At 40.0% G+C, this 20,000-nt stretch overlaps 2 protein-coding genes across 2 annotated transcripts in view; one reads left to right on the top strand and one right to left on the bottom strand.

Annotated features, from left to right (window-relative positions):
- The window catches only part of LOC119568288 (conserved oligomeric Golgi complex subunit 4-like), a 7,883-nt gene extending 1,195 nt beyond the window's left edge, over positions 1–6,688 (bottom strand). Inside the window, exons 1-15 of the mRNA XM_037916746.1 lie at positions 6,644–6,688; positions 6,130–6,327; positions 5,232–5,429; positions 5,030–5,120; positions 4,799–4,885; positions 4,462–4,655; positions 4,104–4,260; positions 2,916–3,048; positions 2,667–2,796; positions 2,087–2,334; positions 1,737–1,881; positions 1,302–1,400; positions 764–893; positions 387–523; positions 1–151 (exon numbers count right to left, since the gene is read on the bottom strand). The exon at positions 1–151 is cut by the window's left edge and continues 35 nt beyond it. Of these exons, the coding sequence (XP_037772674.1) occupies positions 1–151; positions 387–523; positions 764–893; positions 1,302–1,400; positions 1,737–1,881; positions 2,087–2,334; positions 2,667–2,796; positions 2,916–3,048; positions 4,104–4,260; positions 4,462–4,655; positions 4,799–4,885; positions 5,030–5,120; positions 5,232–5,429; positions 6,130–6,327; positions 6,644–6,688 (2,143 nt within the window). The remainder of the gene's footprint in view (positions 152–386; positions 524–763; positions 894–1,301; positions 1,401–1,736; positions 1,882–2,086; positions 2,335–2,666; positions 2,797–2,915; positions 3,049–4,103; positions 4,261–4,461; positions 4,656–4,798; positions 4,886–5,029; positions 5,121–5,231; positions 5,430–6,129; positions 6,328–6,643) is intronic.
- LOC119568224 (protein lifeguard 4-like) overlaps positions 6,563–20,000 on the top strand; it is a 16,598-nt gene continuing 3,160 nt past the window's right edge. The window contains exon 1 of the mRNA XM_037916659.1: positions 6,563–6,798. Coding sequence (XP_037772587.1) covers positions 6,687–6,798 — 112 coding nt within the window. The 5' untranslated portion in view covers positions 6,563–6,686. The remainder of the gene's footprint in view (positions 6,799–20,000) is intronic.

The following is a 20,000-nucleotide window of genomic DNA, read 5'->3' as shown; positions in this document are numbered from 1 at the left end:
GCTGTGCTGCAACTTCTGCTACAAGGACAGAAACTAAGGACTTGTAGTTCTCATCTGTCAGCAATGGAAGGAAGGAACCAAGCAGCCCGTCCACTTGAACCATTAAAGTCTGGCTGAATGGGTCATTGGCTTCATAACATGCAAATTCATCCTGCAAATGTGATGATAAGATGCCTACAATACCACTTGAAAGAGATCTTTTGGCCTATGTCATTACAGTAGTAAAAACAGAAAACTGTGAAATTGCAATAAAAAACTTTCTTCAACTTTTACTGATAATAACAATAATACCAAAAATAATAATAAGACAAGGGTTTGTAAGGGTAATAATCACATCATATTCAGATCCTTATGTTTAGATGAGTAGAACACAGTTAATGACTTACCTCAGAAATATCATGGGAAGTTATTGTAAATGTATCAACCCAGGGTTTGACTCGAGGCTTTATTGCTGTGGCTCTAAGCTGTGATATGCCAAATTCACCAACCATTCCAAGTTTTCCTGTTGTACCTTTTAGGTCATCTATCAAAAATAATGGAAATGAATATATTATCATACACAATGATGATGATGATAAAATGACAAAGGGGCAAGTATTTTACTTTTAAAATAGCAGCCTTACATATAATTACAATTTCACCTCTTCAGTCATAGCCACACTAAATAAAAAATAACTTCTATACTTTATCATGACATATAGAAACACATCAGTTATCTACTTTGATTAACTGTGCCATACTTGAAGTACACTAATCTACTTACTTAAGCAAGATTCCAGCTTTGCTCTGGCTGTTGGCGTCAATGCTACCATGGCACTAGTAATGTTTTCTTCAAGAGTTTGATGCAGGCTTCTAACATGACGCATACTTGTTTCAGCATTATTTAGTGCAGTCTGTGATTAATAAAAATAATAATAAATGGTATATAAGCAAATAATAAAAATGTCTATCTCTATGTTTATCTACTATAAAAAAAACTGTTTGATGTTAATACAATTTATAAAGCTAAACTAATATCCATTAGGAGACCAATATTTGAAGATAATCAAAATACCATCTAGTGTGAACAAAGTTCAGTGGCAAATGTAGAATCTGGATAAATGAGAATTATACATGAATAATATTTGAAAACAAAAGATACAACTGTATTTTGTTCATATATACTTCAGAATAACATGTATTTCTGATAAAGATATAAAATCAATGTGTCAGTTATCCTTGAACTGTAAGTTAGTCTTTCTCATTTGCACCTTTTTACCTTATCTAATCTAATGCACCAAGATAAACAGAACAGTAATTACCAAAAAAGCTTGTCTAAGAGCATCTGAATCTGTGGAAGATGGGTTGATTTTGCCAGCTTGGAGAGTGGACTGAAGGGATGACTGCAAAACTGTGTAAGCCTGGAAATACATTTTAAAGCAATAAATTCAAAATAGAACATTCTTAACAAATGTATGAATAATGATAAACAATGTCTTAAAGGATAGGTGACTGTGATATACAAACATCTTACACAATACTGTACATTTCAGAAGTCAAAAAATTCAACCTCCCTTGCAGAGATATTTATTTATAACTGTCATGCTCAACACAGTATTTTGCTTAATCTGATGAATATGGGATTTTATTTTTCAAATCCTTTCTGGTATGAACCTAAATAAATCTACTTTTGCTCTATTAGACAAAATAGTCTAATAGAGCAACACTTAATATTCAATTAAATTCAAGCAACTCACCTGATTTAAATCCAAATAACCCTGAGCAGGAAAACCTTTCCTCAATGTCTGATTAAATCCACCAGCCAGCTGTGTCTCAATTAAGGTCACAGAATGATTCAGCATTGCACACACGCCATCAACACTACTTGATGCAATTGCTCGTCTGAAAAGTAAATGTGAAGAAAACTCTATACATTTAGAATCATTTTATAAATAAATAGAAAGGTAGTTAATTCCATACATAAATAGTGAGTAAGAAATAGATACAGGAATTTCATAAACAGAATCAAAACACATTATGTCTATATACACCCATCCATACTTACACCCACCCATACTTACACACACACAAAAAAGAAATACTATACCTCACACTCTTCTTGATAATATAAAAAGCATCATCCACCAACGATGATGTTTTGGCTCCTTCTTCAATAGTATCCATAGCCAGGGCTTTCTTGAAAGACTCGTTCAAGTAAAATTGTTCAAGGATTGTGTAGTCTCCCACAATAATAGCCATATCACATACCAGCTGAGAGCGAGACAGCCTCCCTTCAAAGACGGATTCATGCTTTTCTCTTTCCTCTTTGTCAACAATGGAAGCTTCAAAGTCAGCCTGGCAAAGTAAGAACCTATGGATAAAAATCCAAGCACTATTGCTCAGCTGTGCTCAGAACCATAATTCTACACTGAATCAATTACTGGAACTTATAATATTATATAGCACTTTACTGTAAGGTGATAATGCAACTAAGAATTTCACTTTACAGCTAATTCCATGCAGAAATTTAAAATTATCTCTTAGGAGTGAATGGTGCAGCTATCATATTTACACTTTATATTCATGAAATCCTACAAAGAAAGATTACAACATTTATATAATTTTAGTAACAAAAATGTCCAAATATATTCCGAATCTCATAAGAAGATTGAATCCAGACAACTTACAGCAACTCTTCTTCTGATAAACCTAAGATAGAGTTCGGCACGAGCATTCATGAGTGTCAGTTCACCTAGGAGAGTATCAAGGTCTCGGGGATCAGGGAGATCAGCTCGTAGTTCCTTGCCCCCACTAACCCTGAGAAAATAAGGAGTATGTAGGTGCTGATTCTGTTGACTGGTTATGTCACGTAACTTATATATAGACTAGATGAAATGCACACACACCCAAACATTTAATATCATAATTCTCAATACCTTAAAGAATCACGAACAGAGTTCACAACAGCATCCAATCTTCTGTGTTTCCTCATCTCCCCTACAATGCGACCTGCCTGCCTGTCGCATTCTCTTTGAAGCATCTCCACCACCAGAGCCAGGTGTCCAGGACCTAAAAAAATACCAAGAATTAACTTTGTGATAATATTAGTATCCATACTAAATGTGAACCTATATTCACATCTCATCAATGAGAAGTAAGAAGTAGACCAGCTCCTCAAATAATAAAATGTAGCTAATCTAAAACTGAACAAAATAAAACATCTAATTTTACTTTTGTATGAAATTGAGAAATAGCTTAAGGAAGGAAAGGAAAAAAGGAGTTAAGGGTCTTCTAAATAAACTATTTGGAGTATTGTGTTCAAACTTCTGTCTATGTTGCTTACATTTTTTGCAAGCTTATGTATAGATACAAATGTATGTATATGTGTTGTAACCCATCAAATTACATAACACCATTAATACTCAACCAATCATTTTTAATTTCTGGCTGTGAATAGTCATTAGGTCTGCCTACTGCCTCATGCAAATTATTTAGAAAATATTCATATATACAAAGGCATGCTTTTCATTTACTTTTTATCATGTGAGGCCAACATCACATAATATCAGGTATTTTGCAACTTTTCCTCTTATTACTTCCATACTCCTTTACCCTATTCACAATAAAAAAGTAGAAATCATGTTACTGCCTTATTTTCTCACCTATTTGAATGATTGTCATATGCCTCAGTCTTTATCATTAAGAGGTAAAGTATTTTTAAAAATCATCAAAATATTTCAGTTACAAGTACTGTATCTTAAGGAATTATTACAGCTGGGCATACAAACAGCTCCATCAGAAAATTTTGTTTTGCACCTTTGTTAGTTTGTCTATATCAGACCTCACTCACTAATCACTAGAGATTTATTTAACCAGGATCAAGATGAAATACAGAAGCTCAGAGATAAGTGTGCAGGCAGACTCTGTTAAAAGTGAGATTTCAGTGAAAATTAGCCTTTATTCTATGGCACACACCCTCCTGTGTGTTAGGACCTTTGTCCATTAAACCCATGACAGACATTTAAATTGTATGCTACAGTGAGACTATACTATGGGGTATGTGGTGCCTGTCCCCAGGTACCATATACCCCATACCCCCCTTAAGAACAAAAGTCTAAATTTACCATAATAAGTTTCAATAATGGGCTGCCTGACTTCAACTGTCCTTGCTATGCCCTCAAAGAGCAGGGTAATGGTATCAGCCCAAACCACATGAGATCGCTTCTCTCTTGGCCCCTGGGTTTGTGCTGTTGTCAGGTGCTGTGCTGTGGACTCCTGAATCTGTATAGAATATAAAATAAACACAATCAGTTATCATATACACATCAGCCATTTTAATTTAACATTACTAACAAACAGACAGATATAATGATTTAAAAGAACACGATATACAGTTTTGTTGGGGGAAAAATTGACAATCATAATCCCAATGTAGCATAACAAATGTATTTAATTCTCATGTATGATTAGAACACAACCTACCTTTACACATAGGTATGTAGTAAATTTCTTTAGGCCTTCATCATGCTTATTTAAAAGAGGGAAAAGTTTGAAGAATCTATCAACACTAGCCATATCTTCACTTTTGACTGCATCATCAAACTTTCTTGTTATGAGTGCATTGAGTTCTCTCTCAGCTTGCCGTAACCGATCGAACCAGGTCTCCACACTTTCAGCTTTAATTAATAAATTGTTTCAAACACTTTGACATGTATTAGTAAAGAATGAAGATGACAAAAAAAGAATAGCAAAATAAATATAAACTACTCTGTACAAGTGATTTCTTTAATAAATCAATGTCATATCAGATGGCACTTACCCTTACTGGAAGAATCAGTTGTGTGAAGTAAGAGGGTCTCATCCATAGCTAAGAATCTATGAATATGTGCTGCTGCAGTTTCATAATCTAAAAGACACATAAAAACATATGAGATGCTATCTATTATTAATTGGAAATGTTATAACTGAGACACATTTTACTCTTTATTTTAAATGGCTTACAAGTGTTGTCATCTTTAGAAGCTCAAATAACTCAAACTTTTCAAATTACCCTCCTGAGCCAGAGCAGTGGCTACACCACCACTGCAGCCTTCCAGATCTAACAAATCCCCCACTCTCTTCTGAGTCTCCACAACACGACTCTGCAGCAAATAAATGCAAAGAGAAAATATTTAATATATCATAATCTATATTCAAAGTCTTTGTGACCCCATGCATCATAAATAAACTAAAATATATTCCAAAAAACAAACCTTGGCTAAATCCAACTGCCTCACTTTGGCAGACACATTATTAGCTAACTGATGAGTAAATGATATGGTATTTTCCAGCTGTCTTGCATCAGCCTGGACTAATTGCAGTGTTGGAACTAATCTTGCCAGCTGAGACAGCCTTGCCTCCAGATGATGACGGTTGCCAACACTCCATTCCAGGCGTTCAGCAACTGCAACCTATCAAGAAAAAAACATAAAAAGAAATGTAAAAAAGTATAAATGGAAAAAGCAAGGGGATATTACCCTATAAAAATATAGCTCTTATGAGCTAATGCAATGAAGCTGCTTCAGTTGGATTTACCAAAATAACAAAAACCTAGACTTAAGAATAAATAAGAGAGAAAAGGACAGATTAGCACATAACAGTTGGTGGTATACAGCCAGCCAGACTCTGGATGGGCAATATACTCCCAACAGCCTTGGATGCCTACTACAGGGCCAGCACGCTGGTTGGCAACTACGGGCTGGTCTACTGCAGAGAGTCATGTTTTTTATGCATGGAACATGATGTCAAGAATTTAATGCATGGGTTTCAAGAGTTAAGCTCCAGATCTTTGAACATGGTTATTGGAGAACACTGCTACACAGCCCTGACCAAGTGTACAGTGTACATTTAGCCTTACAAGTATAAACTTTGCATTGTTTCTAAGTTAGGACTGGAATTTGACAGTTTGATTATTACCCAAAGAAGCATCTTCAATATCATGTTATTTCCAAATAAATTGTCAGTAATGCACTTTTCTGGCACCAATAAAAAACACTGTCATTGATATAGCTCTTCCTAATATGTTGCTCATTAGCAACTAATACATTCATTAATTGTCTGATTTTTTGACCACAAGTTCATGGCATATCGAGTGTTATTTGTCTGGCTTACCTCCTCCCTGCACAGCCTATCATACGCTTCCTTGATGTCCTCCAGAGACGTCAAATTGCGAGGGTCCCACAGCGGCTCCTCCATCGTTGTTGTTGTTGACGTCCTGTTGATGTGGCAGCTGATGAGGATTTTCTCTAGGGAAAGATTTAAGGAGATAGGGCGTTCCTTGAAAATAATGATTGTGTTTAAAATACAATTCTTTTATTCATTCTTCATCGTTATCATTATAATCATATTTCATTCATTCGTGAATGTTAAACAGTATTTCTCCTGAAAGTGTTCATTTCCATCAAATCACACTAAACCAACCTGCCTTTTCAAGAAATAAAGCAAAGAAATAAAACTACTTGAAAGTGAGCATAAAAATACATATCTACAAGAATAAAGCTAAAAAAGGGGGGGTGCTATCTTCCCCGAAATCTCGCCAAGCGATTCGGACGCAATCGTGTCGTGACGTCACTCGTGCCTGGAACGTCAAGGGAACTCGAAATCCTCGATTCCTCTTTCACTTTACTCGCCAGGACGCCGTTTCAGGGCGTAAACGGCATTCGAGCACCATGTCGACGCCACTCCTGATACCGCAGAACCCAAGCCAAGGAGAAAAAGGAATTGTGAATGATTTCATGTACAGCAATAATGTTGCTGGTAGCCACATCTACATTCGTATGGGTAAGGGGATTTTTACGTTGTTAATTTTCCCTTTACAGATTCTTATTATGACTAGTAGCTTAGAGACTTTACTTTTTATACAGTGCCTGTGGTAACGTTGTTTTCAAGTCAAACCGCAAACTCTCCCTTAACAAAACAAGTGGCTGCGGCCTTGCATTAAAAATGTAAACAAAAAGTGGGTAGAGACGTGCTTATCAATGCAGCAGAAAATCCAGGGATATAGACTATACAAGAGTCTGAAATCCTATAAACGAAGAAGGAAGAAGTTAGAAATTGAAGATTGGAAACTGAAGAACAGATATTTTGAATATCACAAAATTATTTGATATAAGATACACAAAAATAGTGTGAAATGATGATTATAGTATCATTTTCCTAAACATCTTAGAGGATCATGTCTTATCAAAATCCTGATAAATTATTAGTTAATTTCCCGAAAATGACAACCGGGTCTTCCCTGACAATATTTATATCATCAGACATGTTTTCGTGTTATGAGAACGAATCTGATGATCATTTCAGTTGCGTTCTCCAGCTGATAATCTTGATGTGATTTGATGAGTCCTGATAGCAGGGGAGGGTATGAAGTAGATCAGGGAAATTGTAGGGTAAAACAGGCTGAAATAAGAAGAATAGTGAACAGAAATGTGTAAAACAAGTACTAAAAATGCCAAAAATCGGTTAATGTATACACTATGATCTATATATTCCCTGGTCAGGCGGCTACGCCCCCTAGACCCGGTGATATTATATTCGCCTAGTCAGGGGGCTACAACCCCCAGACCCCCATGGTAAATATATACACCTAGCCAGGGGGCATAGCCCCCTGGACCCCTGTGATGATATATACGCTTAGCCAGGACCCCTGGGGTAACACCTTGTACACTGAGCGTTTCTTCGCTTTCATCTATGGTCACAATTGCTTGGTTTCTAATCACTTTTTTTGGCATTTGGGGCACTTCATGGGTTCAAATATCAGGTTGTGATAGAGACTAATGTCCATTTGTCAAGTATATCCACAATATGACTTTAAAAATGACCCAGAATTGACGCAGCACTGAAAATGAAAAATGTTTGTCGTTTCACGACGAAATGGCATCACTGGCCTGTCAGATCTCCTGGTTGCAAAACGCACATGCACAGAAGGTTATTGTACAGAATAGCATAAATACTTAACAAAGCATGTAAATGAAGCATAATAAAACTAAAAGAAAACATTATATACATACAATTTGAGAAAACGGACGCTGATAATTACAAAATATTTGTTATCACAAGTACATAGCAATACAAGGATCGCAGTAATGAGTTACACATTACATTTGTTTTGATTCTTGCAAGGTAAACATGGAAGGGGACTTAGAAAATGAAGGGTCGATCTTCTCTCTTATCTGTCCTATATCTCCCTTATTTTCAATTTGCGCACTTTTTGCCATAGATGAAAAGTGTCTTAGTTTTTGTCAAGGTAACCACTCTATACACTATTTTTTACTGTAATCCTGGTTGATATACATGGAAAGTTTTCCAAATTATTTTGGTTTGTTTAGATGACAAGCAGACTTTCACACTAAATAGTGCACTTGACACGTAACTCATTACTGCAGCATATCAGTTCATGCATTACTATGCAATTCTAAAAATTAATGTTTTGTAATTAGCAATTTCCACTCGGTTAATTTTCCAAAATTCACAATCAGGTCTTCCCTGACAACATTTATATCATCAGGTTTGTTCTTGTGTGATGAGACCGAATCTGATGAAAGTTTCCATCGCATTCTCCAGACAACAATCTTGATGTGGGTTGATAAGTCCCGATAGTGGGGGAGGGCATGAAGTAAATCAGGGAAATTATGGGGTAAAACAGGCTGAATAAGAAGAATAGAGAACAGAAATGTGTACAGGCTAAAAAAAATGCTTTAAATTGGATAATAAAACTCTGCGGACGTCGCCGCCTTCTTTGAAAGTCTACACACCAATGCGCCAACCTTTGAAAAACTCTACTGGAACCAAATCCATCATTCGGTAAAAAAAATCTACGGGATTTCACATGATCCAGATCCTAATCGTACATTGCGTCCTAACCAATAAATCAACCCAACCTTAATCCTGTGGGATTTATACACTATGATCTATATATGCCCTAGCCAGGGGCTCTGCCCGCTGGACCCTTGTGGTAATATATACAAATAGCCAGGGGGCTATATCCCCTGTACTCCCAGGGTAAAACCAAATATAGCAAAACGCTGAACGTTTCTTGGCTTCCACCCCCCCAATCCCTTGCCCGTTGTTGTCGTGGGGGGGCTTAGGAGGCGGAGACTGGGACCCAATGATGGGGAACTCCCCAAACCCTTTGGGTACTCAGCCCTCGAATCAACTAATTTTGCAGGGTCTTTTTTTTTTTTTTTTCCTTCCCACTTTTCATTTCTGTCCCTTCACCAAACCCTTCTGCTATCCACCTCCTAAGTTTGTGAAACCATGCTAAAAGGGATGAAAGGCTGATTTTGTCCAGTCCTGAACGGCCTGAGGGAGCCATGGGCACGGTATTCCCCTGATTTAGTTACCTAGCCCTTACCCCTCAAGGGGACCCTGAGGGGTGGACTGTTTTTTCCCTAAACTAATCCAGGCTTACCATGGCCAGTAATGAAAACCTATCCCCACTATTAGGGGCAATGAGGCTTGCCCCTTTATCAAATAGCCCCAACGATGTAAACCCACCCGATTCCCTGACCCCAGGCTCTCCTTTGACCACGGCTCCGAACACTGCAATACTACCCCCACAACCTCCAACATCAACCACCCCATCCTCCCTTATTAATACCTTACAGCATTATTGCCCACCTCTCCATAACACTACCTCCCTCAACACTACTCCATCTTCGTCACGTCCCCGCCCTTCTACTACCCCTATCTCTACAACAATCTTGAATACTCTCTTTAGCGCAGCCAAATGGGACCAATTTTTCGTGATCCCTCCCACAGCTCCTTCCTCTGACAACACCCTTCTCTTCCAACAATGTCTCCAAAAACAAGTAGGTAAAGTATCTTTCCATAGCCGACCCAACCGCTCCCGTCTTGTCACAGTAACATCCGAAAACCAAGCTATGGCATTAATAAAACTAACTGACCTATATGGTAACCCCATCCAACCCTCAATACTTGCACCGGAACAGTTTCAATCTCCCCAGCAAATTGCCCAATCTATGACAAAGATTGGTCAAATTGTGGAGAAGACCTACTTCCCTGTCTCACAGACTATGATGCAACATCAGTACAATGCTACTCCATTCCCCCCAGAGGTCATCGAAAGAAACCCACTAACAGAATTACCTTCCGTAGACATGACCTTCCCTTTAACGTCTACATAGGAGGAGAATCCCTCCCTGTTCATCCATACTAACCTCCTCCAAGTCAGTGCCAAAATTGTTGGCGTCTAGGACACACAGCCAAACATTGCCGTTCCACAGCCAGATGCCCACTATGTGCCCAACCTGGCCATACCCGATCTAACTGCTCTGCACAATCACGCACATATGCCAACTGTGGCGGCCCCCATAATGTATTTTATAGGGGCTGTCCTACCTACAAATTTGAGTCTGAGGTAGCAACTCTCAGATTCAAACTTGGACTCACATTACGTGAAGCCAGACAGGAAGCACGTCAACGTGGTCTCTCTCTTACTCCTTACTCCAGTACTGCTCATTCTACCAATTCTCCTAAACCTACCCCCCCTACATCTAACCCCCCCCTCTTCTACCTCCTACCTTCCTCAGTCAAACTCTTTTGCCATCCTAAATCCAGACACTCCAATCTCTACTACAGATACTTCAATCACCACTAAAACCCCAACACCTTCCCCTCTCCCTCCTCACACTACCCGTAACAGACAGAGCAAACGCTCCATCCCTTCTTCCCCTACCACACAATCACCTCCACCTTCCTTTGCCCCTATGCTTGAGACACCAGTCCTCTCTTCCCCCCCTCACAAGAAATCCTTTAGTCCCCAAAACTCCCCAACCAACTCCTCAGAAGAAACTATAGAAAATATTCAAGATTACTTAATGAAAACTGACACTCAACCTCCAAATCTTACAACTGCTCCCTCCACACTCCAAGTAACTGCTGATATCCATCCTCCTCCTAACGATATCCCCCCTACACCCTATCCTCCTAACTCCTCCCAACACAGCTCATCCCCCCCCCCCCAACCCCCCCCACATTAACCCTCCCACCATCCCCTCTATCCCTTCCACTCCCTCCTGGATACACACGTGAATCCCTTATGTCACAAGTATCCCCTTCCTCAGACCCTCCATCTCCTAATACCCCTCCTAGTAGAACACCAACTCCCACACCTTTCCCATCTCAGACCTCTCAATCCTTATCCCACCCTCTAGCTGCTTCACCCTCAAAATCTCCAACACGTACTACAATCTATATCACTAAATTATAACTATCCTTCATTGGAATATTCGCAGTTTCCACTCCCACAGACCTGACCTTCGTCTACCCTTTCCTCTTATAACCCATCTATAGTATGCCTTCAAGAGACCTTTCTTACACATCCTCCAAATACCAATCCCCAATTATCATTTTGTCTCTTCCCCACATTCCCTTTATGTGTCGTCCATACTTATCAATCAGAAAACACCTTATGTCACACCTCCCTTTCAAACCAATGTCCCTTGCACAGTTATTCGTATCTTCCTTCATAGTTGGATCACAGTGATTTCAGTCTACTTCTCCCCTTTCCCACCCCATTGACTTTTTTGTTTTTTGAAAATCAAATTTTCCAACTTCAACCACCTTTCCTCATAGTTTGTGACTTTAACTGCCACCACACTCTTTGGGAGTTTCTATCACAAACCCCCAAGGCCGTTTCTCAGAGCGCTTCCTCTCCACAGCTGACCTTAATATTTTAAATTCAGATCGCCCCACACACTTTGATACACGCTCGCAATCTTTTTCATGCATTGACCGTCAGACGTCCTCCTGCTCCATGGATAAATGACGACATTCAGAGAGCCATTCGCGATAGAAACAATGCCCACCAAGCCCTTAAAAGTAACAGAAATGAGGCCGCCCTTCAGGTAGATTATAAAGTCAAAAAGAAAAATGTAAAATTATAATTCAACGTGCAAAAAGAAATTATTTCAGAAAAAATAAATTCACAGAATATAAGGACAACCTAATAAAACATGGAAAATTGTTAAAACACTAGTGCCTCACAAAAAGCACCTAACTAATGATTGCATAAGGCCCATACAAAGAACCGACCATTTTAATGACTTTTTCAAAAAAATTGGAAAACAACTTATGAGCAAACAATTGCTTCTAAGTTACAACAAAACATAGATCGGCAAGGCTTACAACTAATTTTTTTCAGACCACAACCCGTGAACATAGAAAAAAATCATCTTTGTAATAAACATCTTCGCGAAACAAATGCTGTAGGAGCAGACGGCATTGCTTTGCGCTTTATCAGAGATAGTCTACCTGCAACTGTACATTATCTGACGGTCATTATTAACACCTCTCCCCCCCCAATCCCTTGCCCGTTGTTGTCGTGGGGGGGCTTAGGAGGTGGAGACTGGGACCCAATGATGGGGAACTCCCCAACCTTGGGACTCAGCCCTCGACTCAACTAATTTTGCATGGTCTTTATTTCCTTCCCCCCTTTCGTTTCTGTCCCTTCACCAAAACCCCTTCTGCTATTCACCTCCTAAGGTGTGAGAGCCGTGCTGAAAGGATGAAAGACGACTTTTTGCCAGTCCTGAACGGCCTGAGGGGCCCATGGGCACGGTATTCCCCTGATTTAGTTATCTAGGGGCCCCTTTCCCCTCAAAGGGGACCCTGAGGGATGGACTGTTTTTATCCCCAACATAATCCAGGCTTACCCTGGCCAGTAAAGAAAAACTTATCCCCACTATTAGGGCAATGAGGGTTGCCCCCTTTTTCAAATAGCCCCAACGATGTAAACCCACCAGATTCCCCGACCCAGGGTCTCCTTTGACCACGGGTCCGAACACTGCATAACTACCCCCTCATCAATACCTACTAGTACAGTAGCCAACAATAACCCTTCCAACTTCAAAACATCTACCCCCCCAACCTCCAACATCAAACCCCCTCATCCTCCCTTATTAATACCTTACAGCCTTATTGCCCACCTCCCCATAAACACTACCTCCCCTTTAAAACTACTCCATCTTCGTCACGCCCCCGCCCTTCGACTACCCTATCTCTACAACAATTTTGAATACCCTCTTCACACAGCCAAATGGGACCGATTTTCGTGATCCCTCCCACAGCTCCCTACTCTGACAACACCCTTCTCTTCCAACAATGTCTCCAAAAACAAGTAGGTAAAGTCTCTTTCCGTAGCCGACCCGACCGCTCCGTCTTGTCACAGTAACATCCGAAACCAAGCTATAGCATTAACAAAACTAACAGACCTATATGGTAACCCCATCCTTGCAGAACCCCATCCAACCCTCAATACTTGCACCGGAACAGTTTCAATCTCCCCAGCAAATTGCCCAATCTATGACAAAGATTGGTCGATTGTGGAGAAGATCTACTTGCCTGTCTCACAGACTATGATGCAACATCAGTACAATGCTACTCCATTCCCCCTAGAGGTCATCGAAAGAAACCCACTAACATAGCCAAAATTACCTTCCATAGGCATGACCTTCCCTTTAACGTCTACATAGGAGGAGAATCCCTCCCTGTTCGTCCATACCAACCCCCTCCACGTCAGTGCCAAAATTGTTGGCGTCTAGGACACACAGCCAAACATTGCCGTTCCACAGCCAGATGCCCACTATGTGCCCAAACCTGGCCATACCCGATCTAACTGCCCTGCACAATCACGCACATGTGCCAACTGTGGCGGCCCCATAATGTTTTTATAGGGGTTGTCCCACCTATAAATTGAGTCTGAGGTAGCAACTCTCAGATTCAAACTTGGACTCACACTACGCGAAGCCAGACAAGAAGCACGTCGACGTGGTTTCTCCCTTACTCCTTACTCCAGTAATACTGCTCATTCTACCAATTCTCCTAACCCCCTCCCCTCCTATCTAACCCCCCCTCTTCTACCTCCTACCTTCCCCAGTCAAACTCTTTTGCCATCCTAAATCCAGACACTCCAATCTCTACTACAGATACTTCAATCACCACTAAAACCCCAACACCTTCCCCTCTCCCTCCTCACACTACCCGTAACAGACAGAACAAACGTTCCACCCCCTCTTCCCCTACCACACAATCACCTCCACCTCCACCAGTCCTCTCTTCCCCCCCTCACAAGAAATCCTTTATCCCCCAAAACTCCCGAACCAACTCAGAAGAAGAAACCATTGAAAATATTCAAGATTACCTAATGAAAACTGACAAATCAACCTCCAAATCTTACAACTCCTGCTCCTTCCACACTCCAAGTAACTGCTGATATCCATCCTCCTCCTAACGATATCCCCCCTACACCCTATCCTCCTAACCCCTCCCAACACAGCCCATCCCCCCGACCCCAACCCCGCCCCCATCCCTTCCCCTCCCTCCTTACGCACGTGAATCCCTTATGTAACTCATTAACTCTCATAAAGTCAATACACACCACCAGACACTCCAATCCCACACATCCTACTGCCATGCCCACGTTTTGAAACAACTCGTACCTCTGCTTTCCCCCACCTATCCTTCCTTCACCGACCTCCCAACCTATCAGACATCCTTACAGAATCCCACACTTTTTGCTTCAACAAACCCATTCTCTTTCCTCAAACCCCATACATATTCTTTATCTAATCTAACTCCCTTTCCATACCCCGACCCTAACCCTTTCACTCACCAACTCCTTTGCCAGCTTAGACAACTAATCACTAACTCAACCACCCTTCCCTAACATTAACTATAGTGCTACATGACCTTAGATGTCTAGCACATTTATCTTGCTTTTAACCATTAACCATTAACCATCATCTTTCTTTCCTCAAATCAAAGGTGTCCCACCAGGAGCCCGGTCATCACTATATGTTGATGATTTAACCATCTATGCCTCTGGCACATCCATACCAAACCTCTACCAATTTCTTCAATCTGCAATCTCATCAGTATCTTCCTGGGCCACAAACCATGGCTTCCGCTTTTCTACCTCTAAATCTTTCTCCATCCTTTTCTCTCGCTCACGTGTAGGACCCCTACCCCCACTCTTCCTATATGGCACTCCACTCCAAAGCCGTTCCTCTGGCATATTCCTAGGTGTCATTTTTGACTCCAAACTGTCCTGGCGAGACCATATTCTACACATTAAAGAAAAAGCTCTCCGCCGCCTTCGAAACTTAAAAACTCTATCCCATATATCACGGGGCTCAGATCGCAAAACTCTCCTTCATCTTTATGGATGCCATATCTACTCCTCTGCCTCAACTTCTCTCCTTGCCCATCTTGATACAATCCATCACTGTGGTCTTCACCTAGCACTAGGCGCCTTTTGCTCCTCGCCAGTTGAGAGCCTGTACACTGAATCAGGCATACCATCTCTATCTCGACGTCGTGCCCTTCTCTCTCTCCAATGCTATGTTCGATTCCACCAACATTCCCTCACTAAACTGTCCATCCCACAATTCCTACTTCTTACCTTAGCTTCGTCTCCACGTTTACCTACTCCTTTCTCCACTTGCATGGATACCCTCCTCTCCCATTCCCCTTTCCCTCATCTCCAACCTCTCCCGTTCTCTGTCCATTCAGTCCCTCCATGGCTTATACCTCACCCCCATATTTGCTATTCTGTTTTCCCTGACCCACCAAAATCAAATATCCCTCCTACTATCCTTCTTACCCATTTCCTTGACCATGTCTCCACTCATTCCTCTAGTATTCACATATATACTGATGGCTCCAAATCCACCTCCGGTGCTGGTTTTGCAGTAATCTTCCCAACTCGTACATTCAAATATTCCCTTCCTCCTGAATCCAGTGTCCTTACTACAGAACTGTATGCACTCCTTTTTGCTCTAAAACACATATACTCACTCTCCTCTTCCTCTTTTACAATTTTTAAATGACTCCCTAACTCATTAACTCTCATAAAGTCAATACACACCACCAACCCCCTTGTTTGTAAGATCCAGAACTGGTTGTTCTACTTGTCCACACGCCATAAAACACCCTTATGTTCCTTATGTAATGTTCCCCTTTCAATCCCACACATCCTATTGTCATGCCCACGTTTTGAAACAACCTGTACCTCTGCTTTCCCCCACCTATCCTCCCTTCACCGATCTCCCAACCTATCAGACATCCTTACAGAATCCCACACTTTCTGCTTCAACAACCTATTCTCTTTCCTCAAACGCATACATATCCTTCATCTAATCTAACTCCTTACCACACCCAACCCTAACCCTTTCACCCACCAATTCCTTTGCCCAGCTTAGACAACTAATCACTAACTCAACCACCCTTCCCTAACATTAACTATAGTGCTACATGACCTTAGATGTCTAGCACATTTATCTTGCTTTTAACCATTAACCATTAACCATTCTTGGCTTCCATCTATGGTCACACTTGCTTGGATTATAATCACTTTTTTGGCATTTGGGACACTTGATGGGTTCAATTATCAGGCCAAAATAGACACTAATGTTTATTTGTTCTGCATATCCACTATATAGCTTTAAAAATGACCCAGAGTCATAAATTAAATAAAAACATTTCTCCCCGGCATTTCTCAACAAATGGCATCATACAGCCTGTCAAATCTCCTGGTTGCAAAACATGCATGTGCAGAAGGTTATTGTACAAAATAGCATAAATAATTACCAGAAATGTAAAAGAAGTATAATAAAATTAAAAGAGCACATTGCATACATGAATTCAAGAAAACAGACGCTGATAATTATAAAATACTCGTTCTCACAAGAACATAGCAATACATGGACTACTTGGTAGATTGCATTAATGAGTTACGCTTTACATTTGTTTTGGTCTTCGCGAGGTAAACATGGATGGGGACCTAGAAAATAAAGGGTTGATCTTCTCTCTTCTCAGTCCTGTATCTACCTTATTTTCTGTTTGCGCGCCTTTTGCCAAAGATGAAAAGTGGCTTAGTTTTTGTCAAGGTAACCACTCCATACACTTTTTTTTTTTTTTTACTGTAATCCTGGTTGATAAACTGAAAGTTTTCCATCCACTCTTCAGTATTTATGTTCTTAACATATTCTTTTAACCTATTAATTTGCTGCTCACATGTGGATGATAATCTGGTCATTAAGTCTACTTGAGTGGCAGTTGCCAGGGGAATCCCCCTTGGCAACTGCCAGGGGGATTCCTCATCCCAGGAAACAGTGCCACAGGAGAAACCAATGGTAAAAAAAAAAAAAAAAAAAAAAAAAGGCCAATTAACTAGTGTTGATAAATTCTGGTCACTGATTACTACAACATCTATAAAACCTTCAATACCAACAACTCGCAATGCCGCAAACAGCCTAAGTGGGTCGGTGACTCTACACTATTAAGGGAACAAAAGTGAGTTCAGGAGCTTTTTGATATCTGGAAGCAGAACAATACCCATGATAACCATTTTCATTTTCTTTAGGCTAACAAAAATCTATGGGAATTAAAAACTCATTTCAGAAATGAACACTTTGAACAGTTCCTACAAAGCATTATCAATAACACTTCAATGTCTGAGGCCTGGAAGAAAATTAATCAACTCTAAGGCAAACCAACTAACACCCCGCAGTTCCATAGTCCTCTTTCACAAGCAGAGTCATGGGCTGGAGCATCCAGATTTAGCTCACTTCCCACAAATATTCAGAATCGCCTTAGTCATTCTTAAATTGCACGGAAATTTGCCATTGTGATTGGATGTTCTGATACCAACCCTTCAGAATTTGCTGAGATTACTGAGTGGGAACTGAATAATGCACTGATCAAAGGAAAATGTCCACCTCGGGTGAGGGGGAATTATGTATAGTGTCCTCTGCCTTATAGCTCAGGTACCTGGTAATCCCCTTTTGCACCTGTACAGGTTAAGTTTGGTACAAGGTATTCTGCCTGGCTCTTGGGGGCACAGTCTAATCAACCCTATACTGAAATCAAATAAATACTGCCCAATTTCACTAACCTCATGTATGCAGTTCTAGAAAGGATCATTTTGAACAGACTCAGGTACTGGTCACAAGGTAAATTATATCACAGACTGTATGGATTTCTATCAGGATGTAGCACACAATATTGCTTTGCAGAGTACTTTTCAAGCTCTAATCCAGGGAAGCACACTGTTTTTCTTGACCTTAAGTCAGCTTTTGACCATGGAAACAGAGAAGTTATCCTAGAACAATTAGTAAGCTTTGGCATCTGGGGTAAGTTATTGAGCTGGATTAGAATGTATCTTTTGAACAGATTTGTAAGTGTCTTGTTCAGTAGAGTGAGAAATTCCACTTCACAACCTTTTGAACTTGGGATGCCACAAGGAGAAAAAATTTTTTTTACTAATGCCATGAATATCAGTGGTGTTTTTATGATAGAAATTATGATTACTTCAATTATAAACATTAGTAACAGCAAAATATGATAACATAAAATATATTCATAAATCAAGGAAAAGGATAAACAGGCAAGACAGGCAGTACTCATAATTGGCTCAAAAAAAAAAAAAAAAAAAATCATGGCATGTCCATACATACCCTATGGCATGTGCGTACATGCCCCCGGCAGATGGTCCCGCCATGCCATGGCATGTGCGTACATGCCACCTGTTGGCAATGTGTTAAGTGTTTCACAGCATAGTCCTGTCACCGGGGTCCTCAGCCAGATTTTTTCATGACGGCATATTTACTTCACCCAACCCTCAGCCTGATTTATTCATGTTGTGATGGTCACATCACCCAGATCTGAGTGATTAAAATTATCATACTCCTTTAAATTTGTTTTATATAATTCTGCACTAACCTGTACATGCATGGTTTTACTACTGAGAATTCGGACAGTTCTTGGGTACTCAATTCCTTGACAAGTACTGACAAGAAATGCCTCATTCACTGTATTGCATCAGTTATGGGTTACTTTTAAAGCAATATAGTGGCCCTCTAGAAGAAATACACATGAGTAACCACCAATGTTTGATATCTGAGCCCATCTTTATAGTTACTTCTACTCATAGTACAAATAATAAGTAGGGACTAAACAGTATTTTATACCAAGAGCTTTTATAAACTGCAGTAAATTGCTGAGGGTCTTCTATCCAGGCTAGGTTGTTAGGTTAGGGTGTATTGGATAGTGAGTCCAGTTGGTTTCAGCCCTGGTTAGAAGGTTAAGTCAGGCTTATGTGTATTCCCTTAGATCAGGGTTCCCAACCTTTTTGTTTCTCTCTTCCCTTTGGGCATTCTTCTAGATCCCTGTGTACCCGTAAAAATAGAATAAAATAAAAGATGAAATTTATATTTTGATATTTTATTATTATGAAATCTGTGTATGTAGACTCCATAAGAATCTTAATAGCGATTAAAAAAAAAAAAAAAAAAAGTCAGGTAATTTATAAAATATTTTGATTGATCACATACACACAGAAAGTTTCATAATAATGTAAAACAAATGGTAATCATCCTACTCCTAATATAACTTGAATAAAAGCTTTGCTCAGTAAAATAAGAGAGAGAAAGAAAAATACATTCTGCAGTGTGAGTTCAGATTTCAACATCATGTCTTGTACAGTAGTGTTTATTCTCTCAGACCTAATGTATCCCTAGTGGTACAGGTTGGGAACCCCTGCCCTATACTTTATGGAAGGATGGGTTGGCTGATTTTGTGTTTTTGTAGTGTTTTTATGTAAGTTTGTTCTACTCCAGTCTATTTGACTTTTACTCTGCACTTTCCCTGCAATACTTCATGCCCTCCCCTACTTTTAGGACCATCATAGCAAGATTATTGGTTTTATTTGATATTGCACCATTCAAAATTGCTATTTATCTACAGTTCACCTATAATTCTCACAGAATATTCTACTTTACTGTGTTGGTCTTCAAAGGAATTACCAAAACCAATACGAGGTAATCAACAAAAAATATATTACGGAATGTACTGCTCAAAGACAAAGCGCCCAGTGCACCTCACAGGATAAAGTCCAGCATCCCCACACTGATCAGTTGATCTGCCCAGTAAACTTACAGAAATTATTTTAGCAGATGTAGATC

This window comes from Penaeus monodon, chromosome 43 (genome assembly GCF_015228065.2).
Source record: "Penaeus monodon isolate SGIC_2016 chromosome 43, NSTDA_Pmon_1, whole genome shotgun sequence".
Lineage (NCBI taxonomy): Eukaryota > Metazoa > Arthropoda > Malacostraca > Decapoda > Penaeidae > Penaeus > Penaeus monodon.
The sequence above is the reverse complement of the archived record's forward strand: the minus strand, read 5'-3'. Positions and strand labels throughout refer to the sequence as shown.